This window comes from Siphateles boraxobius, unplaced genomic scaffold, assembly GCF_051911475.1.
Source record: "Siphateles boraxobius isolate OS27281-9 unplaced genomic scaffold, OSU_SipBor_1 5, whole genome shotgun sequence".
NCBI lineage: Eukaryota > Metazoa > Chordata > Actinopteri > Cypriniformes > Leuciscidae > Siphateles > Siphateles boraxobius.
Window position 1 is genome coordinate 23,067,728 of NW_027509141.1, and position 12,268 is coordinate 23,079,995.

The 12,268-nt window shown below is 36.7% G+C and overlaps 1 protein-coding gene across 1 annotated transcript in view; it reads right to left on the reverse strand.

The window, feature by feature from the left end:
• atp2b4 (ATPase plasma membrane Ca2+ transporting 4) overlaps positions 1-12,268 on the reverse strand; it is a 161,289-nt gene that overhangs the window by 27,948 nt on the left and 121,073 nt on the right. Inside the window, 6 exon segments of the mRNA XM_077203334.1 lie at positions 2,463-2,569; positions 2,777-2,864; positions 2,945-3,124; positions 9,040-9,268; positions 11,031-11,275; positions 11,861-12,103. Coding sequence (XP_077059449.1) covers positions 2,463-2,569; positions 2,777-2,864; positions 2,945-3,124; positions 9,040-9,268; positions 11,031-11,275; positions 11,861-12,103 — 1,092 coding nt within the window.

Below are 12,268 nucleotides of genomic sequence, written 5' to 3' on the forward strand. Positions count from 1 at the left end.
TAATTGTAAAATATGTATATATAGATAATTTCTTTTGTCCTTGCATTCTTTGGGACCCTGTGACAGCTGTGTGAAAGGGCTAATTAATATGCAGCTCATTATGAATGTGGCACATTATCCGGCCTTTGTCTTCTCAGGTGTGAATACGCCTCTACGCATATTGCCTTTCCAAACAAAAGGTGTCTTATAAAATTTAAATCAATGTATTGTTTTGTGTAAATGATTAGGCAGGATGATTTTCAGATCATTTTGAAGCAAAAATTCTAGGCAACAACACCCATTAGTCAAAAGTCTTGTGGACACATATTTAGTATGCGTTTTGTGGCCTTATTTCAGACACTTTAAGTTTTAGTTTTTTCAATAACCACGCATAAACATTATTCTCAAAAAAATACAAACATGTACATACATGTTGCTCACATATTACGATAGCCCCGTTTGTGCTATGGAGAGTGAATTTACACCTTTGCCATTAACATGTTTATAAATAACTGAAAAAAGCACAAATGTCAGAGCATGTCGGAACACCTCCAGGACCCCAAAAACCCCTTAGACCTCATAGGTTTAATGACAGTATCACAGCAGTGGGTTTAATAGGCTGGTGTCACTTTAAGATCTGAAGCACAGAACCCTAATTTTTATATAATCAAACAAACATAATATGTATTTATTATATTATTTTGCTCATTCGGTTCCTCCCTGTCCGCACCTGTGCTCGTCATCAGTTGTGACTCTATGCTGGCTCGTCCTTTCCTGCAGCATCATCGCCCTGCAAACTTTGTTTTTTTTTTTAAGTAATCAGCTATTGACCCCTTCATTTTTAGACGATTGAATGCCTAAATTTCCTGAATTCCTAATTTGCGAGTTTTATCATCCGTGTACGTGACTGTGTCAGCAGCTGCTGCTTAAAGTCCCTATTATCAAAGGCAACAACATTCTACTACGGGAGAATAGCAGACTTGCCGTAGTCAATAATACGTGACAGATTAGATAAGTCCCAAATGCAAGTGCAGGTAGGCAGACACTGTTTGTGTGCGTGACCATGCACTCGCACAAATGCGACCACGTCAAATTTAAAACTCGCACATTCTCAAACAATGGTCGCAGTCTGGAGCCCTGTCTGACCATAAGATGATTAAAGTTAATTTTAATCCATGCTGACGACGCTCGTTGAAACGGTAGGCAAAAATGTGGAGCAACTGACCCTAAATGCGGAAGCAACTGTGCGTCGAGTTATTTGCACGTAGAAGCGCGGATTCAAAGAGAACTTGTGAGATAATAACGTTGTTTTAAATAATACTATTTTGTTTAAATCCTGACATAGTATAAAGAATTCGGGTCTTCTCAGGTCCTTTCGGAAAAAGCACATTCATTTTAAAATTACCCGAGACCACTAATACCGAACCCGACCTGTGTCCGAGCGCTCAGAGTTTTGGACTCGAACCCGTTCGAGTCTCAGGTTGGACCTCGGGTTTTTGGATTGAAGTGGACCCGTAAAAGACCTGTAGTGCGCACACTTAACTTCCCACACAGTGCTTGAGTAAGTAATTGAGTTTCATTTCACGTCTTCTTGAGTTTGAATATTTTAATAGACAACTGTCCTGAGCATCGTTCACGTTTATGTTCTCACAACATTGCACTGATAGAATTAATAAAAATGTTACCAGTCAACTAGCTCTTGACATCTCAAATACTCACCAACGCTGCTTTTTACTTGCATTTGGTGCTTGTCAAGTGTTCATTTTAGGCCCTGGTTTTATATAAAGATATTTCAACTAAATGAAGATTTGGTGAAAAGACTGAAGAGGTATTTATGCAGGCTCAAACAGCACAGCAAAATGATGAACCAAATTAAAACATATATTTAAGCTTCAGGGTGTCTATTTCTGAAACAATTAACCATGCCTGTCCTCATCCTAACCTAATGTCCTTTAGTCAGCAGTCTGCAAAATTGCACCATCTACAGCTTTTGAAACAGCTTCTTAGACTTCTCAGACTTTCAATATAAATGCTTGAGTGAGAAGCACAAATTAAAACAATTTCTGGAAGCACAAATTAATTTGATCATTTCTTAAGTTGTGGGGTCATCTGAGCAACAAGCAGGGGTCAGCCACTTATCAGTATGCCGCGATGATGCCCTGAGGCATTCTGGCTTGGTGCAGAGCAAGAGATACTGGGTAAGAATTAGGACACAACCTCTGTGGTTATTAAAGCAATCTTTGCTACAGTATAACATTAGATGACAAAGCCTCATTGAACAAGCCAAACACTCACCCTGCAACTGACTCTCACATTAAAAAGACAAATTAGCAACAAGGCAGTCATTTTATTAGAAAAACGAAGTGGCCTGAACAGACTAGTGAAAATCAAGAGTATGCACAATATGCTTGTATTAAACCGATATCTTTTATGCGGTAACAGTACGATTTGAAAAATGCGCAAACAAAAAACACATGATTTACCATAGCAAAGCCAACATCTGCCTTTTTAAGGGCAGGACCGTCGTTAGTGCCGTCTCCAGTCACAGCCACCACCTGTCTCGTTTCTCCAACTGTGCTGTCAATGATGCCTAAAAGACAACAACACAGGAACTGCCTCAGGGTAGACCAAAACATTTGTGACATTAGGCTCATAATAATGGGAGGAAACCCCAACTCCCCTCCAGTGTGTTTTTGTACTTATTTAATATTATAATACATTGGTGTGTTACAAAACAGTGAGGTTGGCTGTGGAAGTGTGGACTAAAATATCACCCAATTATTCGTAAAAATCTCACCTTTAACCAGAGTGTGTTTGTCTGTTGGGGAAGAACGAGCAAGAACACGCAGTTTGGGCCAGACCTTGTCAAGGCGCTCTTGCTCAACCTAAAGATAAAGGCAACACTAAAATAAGCACTTTCTATGTCGCTTCAGATATCTGTAGTTAAAGTGCTGCAACTTTTTACCTCTCCTTTGTCATTGCGAATCTGCTGATTGAAGTCTTTGCCCTCCATGCACAGGAAGTCCTCTCCAGGCTGCAGGATTCCACATTTGGTGGCGATGGCACGGGCTGTGTTGATGTTGTCTCCAGTGACCATACGGACCGTGATGCCTGCTCGCTGACATTTAGAGATAGCCTCAGGAACCTGCACACCGGAGGAATAGAAGGACCATTATTTGGGTTGGTAAAAAGCATGTTGGGCAGCCACTGGCATGTCGTTATCCATTCAGACACTCCAGTGTTGAATTTGGTGATAAATGGATTTCTGGCAAAAACTAATAAAAAAATTAAAATAATTTAAAAAAAAATTCAATGCTAAATATTCTGGATGAAGAGTCCAAAATTTTTTCCTAGTTGCTCAATAAATACGAAATCTAGGATAAAAGAACGCATCAACAAATAATCCCACATATTCTTTGTCAGAGATAGCTGAGCAGGGACATACAGGTAGGTAATAGTACAATAACTTTATTATATATTTTAATTCACATCTTAAATCACATCCCCAAAATGATATCATTTTAGCCACACTCCACCACTTCTTAAACCCCTGAGCCGGTCGGCCATGATGGTAGGAGACGCTATCAGTCGCCAGGGGCAACGCCTTCAGAACTTCACAGAGGCGTGATGACTAAACATTCCAGAGCTCTTTAATTTTCGCGCATTTATTATTTCTGCGGGACAGAGACAGATCTACGAATACGAGAAAGAAAAGGAAGAAAGTAAAGCAAAGCAAAAATATAAGGCGAAAGAAAAGGGACCTTGCAGGAACAAGCTCACACCAATGCGCAAAACAGTGGTATTTGGAGAAGCAGCACCAAGATAATTGTTCTTTTGCACTAATAACAGTATTATTATTTTATTATTATTACTTATGTTGTCCATGAAACTTATTTGTTCCAAATATATTATGGACAAAATAATATATATATATATATATATATATATATATATATATATATATATATTATTTTATTATTATTATTACTTATGTTGTCCATGAAACTTATTTTGTCCAAATATATATATATATATATATATATATATATATATATATATATATATATATATATTTTTTTTTTTTATTTATATTTTTTTTCAGTTCTCAATAAATATTGTTAAGCCATATCAAGTTGTTCCAAGCATTTATTTCAAAGAAATAAAAAAGTAATGAACAAGGCACTCAAACAACACTTTTGCTCATGTTCGTTAAAGCACATCAAACAGTGACAATCTTATCAAAGGCATCAGCCAACCAAGCAATCCGGCGTCTCCTCGTCAGGTCAGAGACTTGCTCTCCCTGATGCTGTGTCCATTTCGGTAACCTAAAAAACTGTATTCCATTGCTCCTATGTTTTCCATATGTATCGGGTGAGGTACTGGAGCAGTTTTTAACGCAACAGTGACTTCCAGGCATGGTAAAACAGTGCAGAATTGCGAGAACCTCCTTTACTACCGAGTTAACAACACACGTAAAAAATTATGTTTTGCCGCCGGGATCCTGCCAACATGGCGAAGAGGGGAGGGGCTCTGTACCATGACAACAACTCCTTACTCTCAATAACTATTGAATTAAGTTCAAGTGTATGCAATTCAAGGGGACTAAAAGAAAAGTATCTCTGATTGTGTTTAGGGTGAATCAGACCGTCTGAGATATTAGTCAAAAACCTCTGTTTAGTGACGAAACTGACGAGATTGTGAACGTTTGAGATTGAGACCCGCAGAAGATGCAAGGACCTCTAAGCGGTATAGTTTCCTAATCTGAATGGGTAAAACAATTAAAGAGTTTAAAAAGAATAATCAAACATTCGATCACTTTCAATGATACCCAGATATCATTAAAAACCCTTTTCATTTATGGAGTCAGATGAAATAACGAGTCAATACATATGAGAAAATGTGTTCCATTTAACCTTGTTGTGTTGCGTAAAAGGAAAGACAGTAACCCGCAGAGACCTTCATCTGTATTATTGGAAACCCTCATTGGACCAATAGACAGGCTTACACCTCATAAATGCTTCAGCTGTCGGTTGAAATATTTGTGCTGAAATATCCAATATCCATTGCCCTCTGGTTCTCCGAAACGGACATAAGAAGCACCATCATCGCTAATTAACCCTTAGAATTAACCTGTAATTAACAGTACGATCGATCACACTGGTGTGATTAGTATGTTCAGATTGCGTGATCAATTTCTAAATTCAAATTTGCTAGCGTGTTGGCTGGTGCTGAGCCAAACGCTCTCAGCGCTGTCATATATCACAACTATAGTAAAAAAAAAAAATCTTTTTTAAACTATTTTTTTTATAGTTTGTAAAATACACAGTGTTGGTCGTCTATGGAAGCAGCAATAACAATCCTTTCAATTATAAATTGATGACATGTTTAGATACACATTGTGTAGGTAACTATAAAATTTACTCTATTCTTCTCACACTTCACCGGCCACTTTAATATATTTCGGGAGAAGTGGATGAATTGACGTGTTCTAGCCTTAAATCTGACAGATAAGTCTCTGAACTGCGATACGTACTAACATGGCGCCCATTGTGCTTTATAGATCAACTAACATGAATCGTGATCATTATAGAGGTTTCTTAAATGACAAAACACATTCACTTACATGTATTTAAGAAAAACAATATCAGCCAAGGACTGACTGACATGGAACAAAACGAACTATGATTGGTTGCGTTACAAGTCATGTTTAGTGCGAAAATGTAAAGTCGATGTCCCTACAATTAGAGACCAGCGTACATCTGATAAATGAATCACTCAAGAATATTGAGCAAGTTTACTGCAACAATAGAGCCGCGAATTTTATATAATTTTGAAAATCCAGCATTCAGTTGATCCTGATGAGATCACCTTGTCACAGTTGTAAACATGACGCCATTCTTCTTCCTCGAGGGTTTTCGGGTCACGGCATTTAAGGTGATGCGTTCTAAAATAACAGTCACCTTGTGCAGGACATGCAATAAGTCAGGAGAGGTATTTTGCCAGAGAAGGCAACAAATGTGAAAAGAATTGCTGAATTTTAAAGCGGTTTTGTAGCATACCAAGAATACAGACTACTTTGCTGTTATTAGTAGTGTTATTTAGTGTTAAATTATTGTATTTGGGTTAGGTGGCTTAGGTTTAATTGTGAATTTGTAATGTAAATTTGTTATGTTTTGTATTTAGACTACTTACATTTATATATTTACTTAAAGTCTTACATTTGAATATATTAAAATTTGTATTAAATTTTTTTCAATTAAAAAAGCCATTCTTTAATGTCATTCACCATCGTTTTAAGGCTTTTTTTTAAAAGTATTGTTTCAGGCACCATTTAGGCTCCGGTTCCATTTTAAAAGTATCGATTTGGCACCAGTTTCGGAAAAAACCCCAAATGATACCCAACCCTATGAATGACTATTATGAGCGGATTGCTATAGTGAATTGCTTCAAAGACTTATGCTCACTTGTCATGCTATAGAACTACTCGCTGAATCTTTCATAGTGGAAAATGTAACATCTTACTCACTTACAAAGTATCTCACATCTTGAAGTATTTTTTTATTTTTATTTATTTTGCCATACCAGCATCTATGGCTATATACATGGCAAGATCAATGCATTTTAAAAGAAACAAATAGTGGTAACTTACATTAGTAATGAAAATCAACAACTTGCATACAACTTGAATAAATATAACAATTTTTCATTTCAATATTTGTTTAAGATTTATTTTTTTAGGATTAAGGTATTCCTGGTGACATTTTTGAAAACATCCATCAGAAATCTTTCTGAATAAAAATGTTGCCTAGTGGCAATTTAAGCAGTACATTCCAACAAAATATGTTTTATAGACATAAAATCATATATAATCTGACAAAAATTATATATTGGTGGCATGTACCGTATTTTCCGGACTATAAGTCGCACTTTTTTTCATACCTTGGCTGGTCCTGCGACTTATAGTCAGGTGCGACTTATATATAAAAAATTACCAAGATTTACTCGTCACAGGATCGCTGACGGCCCCAGATTATTATTTGCGAGTTTTTGATGTATTCGTGGTATGACGTGAATGCATCATTTGCCGAAATTGGGGGTGACATTACCGTCTACAGCCACGAGAGAGCGCTCTATGCGCTCTAGACTACAGCTAGTTTTACCGCTGAAAAAATCTCTCTTCAGTGATGTGGAATAAGATCGCGGGAGCTTGGTGAAATTGCTTTACCGATAACTGTTGGACTCGCTGTCTTATGTTTTTTTTATTTTATTTGATCCTATTCAGCCTCTCAGGTATGTTCTTTATGCTATTGTGTAGCTAACTGTTGATGTGTTATGTTAACAACATACCGGACACATATTCAGCCTGTTGTTCTTTGTGCTATTGTGTGTAGCTGAATAACTTAAATGCCTTCGGTTTTAATGAAATAAAGTCTGTTTAAATAACTTTTTCTTGGTCTTGGATTTTGTTAAATAAATTTCTAAATAAATGCGACTTATAGTCCAGTGCGACTTATATATGTTTTTTTCCTCGTCATGAGGCATTTTTGGGCTGATGCGACTTATACTCCGAAGCGACTTATAGTCCGGAAAATACGGTAATCTTTCATCTCCTTTCAATAAAACTAAATTAATAAGTCTGGCATGACCAATTTGCCATCTTGTGTAAACAGTCTACACTGACTCAAAAAGATAACTTATAAAAAAAACTTTTATTTATGATTGGATTGACTTAATATAGCATTTTATTAATGTAGTTGTGGCATCCTGCAGTAATAAATTATATTCATGAAATGTTTTTACATATTATAAAGGCTTGTCCCCATGGAAAAGAGACCTCCTGCATTGTGGTGTCATTTGGACTTTATGGCCAAAGGCAAGACAAAATTCTTCCTCCATGTCATTGCTGGCCTCAGATCAGTGAGAGTCACTCTTGATGTGGCATCCTGACAGTTTGTGGTGCGTGTTAAGCCATAAGGGTACCGAGACTACTTAAAGCATGAAGGAGCTAGATCTAGAGGTTTTGTGTGTGTGTATGCTGGAGTCCTATGTAATTATCCTCACTCAAGTCTTGCAATGAATCACATACCCGTAATTAGAACCAATAAGCTCATTTATTTATAGATAATTAAAAACCACCCAGTGTTTCCATGGACAGAGATGCTGCACAAGTGATGCATGTGAAAAACATTTTGCATGATGCAAAGAAACTAGTGTGTGCTTTACTAAAATTCTAGAATTGGCTCTTGTCTTGGCTGTGACAGCAGAAATAAACTAGACAAGCAACAGATTTCTCTGATCATTACCGCAAGAGAGTGATTCTCGCTAGGGCAAAAACATTCAAGCCTATCTTATCATCGCTACATGACTCTACGTTTCCATTTCAAAGCTGTAAATGGGCAAGCGCCACTATCAGACTGCTACCTTAACATAATATTGTCCTCTGCATCAATTCAAGTCATAAGTTACAATCTTTTACCAGCCGTGCATTTTCTCCCCCCTTTAAATGCTCATAATGATCCTAATCCGGCATGCTTAACAGATAAAAATAACTGTATAGCATGAATAGAAAGGATGAAAATTTGTTCACACTGTAGATTGGAACAGAGATTAAATGTATTGTAAAAAAAACCTGCAGGAATAAATTGAACCTAAATATCAGTCATGCGTTCTATTATAGAATTATATGTGCCACCTCATTTGAGGGAAGCCAATGTCAATTCTGCACTGATCAAATATCCATAATCAAAAACTGCACAATCATGTTGCCTGTCGTACTTATTTTAAGGGAATTAGGTCAGTTTGTCGCTCCACCGATGAGGCTATTCCTGTCTACACTTTGACAGTGTTAGACACTCTACAAATAATTCATCATCATCACATGATTAACACGGTCAATACTTTTTCATTACATGAAATGTGTCGGGTTGCTCCTGTCGAGACAACCTGTCCCCTTATGCTTGTCATGTCTCATTACTAATGGAGGCCTGAAGTATATCCAGCCCTACACATTGGACAAGCACATTGCTATCAGCAAAAAGCAAACTGGATCATTTTTCTCACCTCATGACGGACAGGGTCTTCAATGCCCACAACACAAATGCAGGTCAGGTCATTCAGAATGTCAGCCTCGTTTTCCCAGTCTGGCTCGGTTGTGAAGTCTCTCATGGCTATGCAAATGGTCCTTAACCCGTCACAGGCCATTGGCTCGATCACTTTCTGCACCATCTCATCCCGATCTTTGGCCTTGAAGACACGTTGCTGGCCTGAAGCATCAAGGACATTGGAACACCTGACAGACAAGAGAAAGGTTTAATAAACGCAACAAACAATCATTACTGTTTACTGCAGGAGGAAGATGAAACTATCTTTAAAAAAAGAACTAAAAAAGGAAAAAACAGAGGAAGAAAGGGAAATAAAGGGGTCATATAAAACAATTTAATTTTACTCCTGTTATGACCATTCAAAAAAAAAAAAAGGCAATTCTTTCGCTGCTTTTCCTCTTAAACCGGGAATACACTACACGACTGTCAGGCAGATTATTAATGTAATTTGGTCGATACAACTGATCATGCTCAAACGGACAGAGTTTGTTCCAGTTGCGCTATCTGTTTATAGTCATTTAGTGTGCGGTGTCTAAAGATTCTAGTCTAAGAATTTAAAACCAGCTGTTGCCAGTCATCCTCACAAAGATTTTATTAAACGTTTAAAATTAGCGACTGGCGCCGATTATTATGCTATGGAGATGCATTCCCAATCAAACATCATTTCTCCTTATTTTTGTAATATTGTCAAACATATATTTTTTATAATATTTAACAGTTTTTTTTGTAATATTTCATTAGTTAACATAGCAAGTTAATTGTTTTTAGGTTATTCATTCAGTTCTGAATAAAAGTGAAAAGTAAAGAGTAAAAATTCGGAATAAGCAGTGATTTCTCTCATTTTAAAAAATAATATTAAGAAGCTATCCTTTTATTTCGACCTGGAGTCTAATAAAAGTTAAACAGAAAGAAAATAAATGGTAGCTTATGTAGGCTATAAAACTGCACTTGTTTCTTAATCACAAACATGACATTTGTAAATAAAATAATTTTAAATATACAAACGTTAATTATATCTAATATATTTGAGGAAATACAAGGAAATAGTTCCTTGTATATCTCTGCAGCTCTTCTGTCAAATGAAGTGATGCTTTCAGAGTTCAAGTGTTGGAAGTTCCATTAAATAGTATTGGGGGCGTAGTACATTTAGTGTAGACTAATAAAAATGAAATTAAAATATACAAATAACATTATAAATGACTTCTGTTTCAGAATAAATAAAGCAATATTTTATATTTTGTTCTAACCGGTAACTGGTAACACTGGAAATGGAACGAAAAAAATAGCCTAGCGTTTTTGCTCAAAACAAACCAATTCCTTTTTAATGCCTGATTTTAGAATAGTCTACATTTCTGCTTAATATTTTTATTTTATTTAACTTTTTTTACAGCACTAGAAATGTTGTAATTAAATTAATCAGGAAATACATAATGAAATGTGTCTCTAGGCGATAACGGCAAAAAGAAAAAGTGAAAGAGAAACACTTATTTACCGTTTCATAAATGAAACCACCAGTGTTGTAGGCATGGTTTTTCCATTTTATTTTTTTGCACAAATTGCACTGCAGATAAGTAGTGGCAGCTGTCTGTTGACATCAATGTTTGTTTCGGTACAAGATCTCGCACAGAACTGAGTTTTGCAGAATGTTCCATCATGACTTATCATTCGTTAAGTGTGTTGCGTAGTGTTGTGGACTCACTAGGTTTGTGCTTCTCTCTGACTGTCAAAGACTAAAATATGCTCCAGTCAATGGGAACAGTCTTTAAGTGTGTTGAGTTTAGTCATAAATGTCTCAGCTAGTCATTAAGTGTGTCCCTCAGCTTTACAGGTTTCATTTTTGCTGCTTTATTTCAATAAATGGTAGTTTTGGGCTGAAAGTTTATCTCAAAAGATCAAGTAAACTTTGATATGACCCCTTTAAGAGTTTGAAGATTCGTTTATTTAGCATACTTGCGCAGGACAATCTCAGAGGCCCCCTTGCTGTACATTCGGAAGCCGGGACCATTGGCATTCTTTAGTACGGTGCTCATACTCTTCCGGCTGGAGTTGAATGTGTAAACCTTATAAAGCTTTTCCTCAGGAATCTCATCTCTAATAGGCTGATAGTCCCTCTTCAAGTTCATCACCAGACCAAGAAGGGAACACTCTGTCTTATTACCCACGTGCCTTGGCAGACCTCCCTCCTTCTCTGGGGGCTATGGGAAAGAAAGATAAATTGTGAATAGCAGTCAAGAAAGGTTCAAGAATAGTAATAAATGAATTAGGGCTATCAATCCTTGTAAAAATGTGATGAATCAGAATTGATTTCATTAAATATGACAATTATTTTATCAAATTAATTCTAAATAATAATAATTTAAAAAAAAGATATATTTGCTGAGAAAAGCCCCCAAAATAAGATAACTAAAACAACAGTGGTGTTGTATCCTGTCTGATATTTGCTTTAATTGTTGGTCTATGTACACAAAATGTATCTCTATGGGCATTGTGTTCCATCTCTTTCCATCTCCATCTTTTTAGCATCTTGCACAATTACAAAGTTAACATGCTTCGAAGTGAATTTCAAGGCCCCTAAGTTTTATTCTGTTGTGCTCTGTCAAGCTGTCATTTAAAGTGCTTTGTGTGAATAGCTCCTTAGTCATTTTGTGCTGTCTGCTCTCGATATGTGCATTTGGCTGGTGCTGACTGTGGACTTTTAATTTGACAACCCTATAATTAATAAACAAACAAAACAACAGATCACTCATTCATTATCTCATTTACGTAAGGCTAGTTCTTACCAGGATCTTGGTAGTGTATGCTGAGTTTATGGAGATGCTGTTCACCAGTAGCTCCAGAGTCTTTGGATTTATGGCCTCTGGTTCAGGAACGCTTTTATAGTGTGTGTCACCTATGTAAGCCTGCACCACCGTCATGCGATTCATAGTCAGCGTTCCAGTTTTATCAGAGCAGATGGCAGTGGCATTACCCATGGTCTCACAGGCATCCAGGTGCCTCACCAGGTTGTTGTCTTTCATCATTTTCTGTCGAAGAAAGACGAAGAAAAGGGAGAGGAGTGTATTTTAGCCCTCGAACATAGATTATCAAAAATGTAGAGAATCATGCGACATTTACTAACTTATAACCACCTGAAGGCCCTCAAGATTAACAAAATACAGTTTTGTGTTTGTAAACTAACCCAAAGGCTC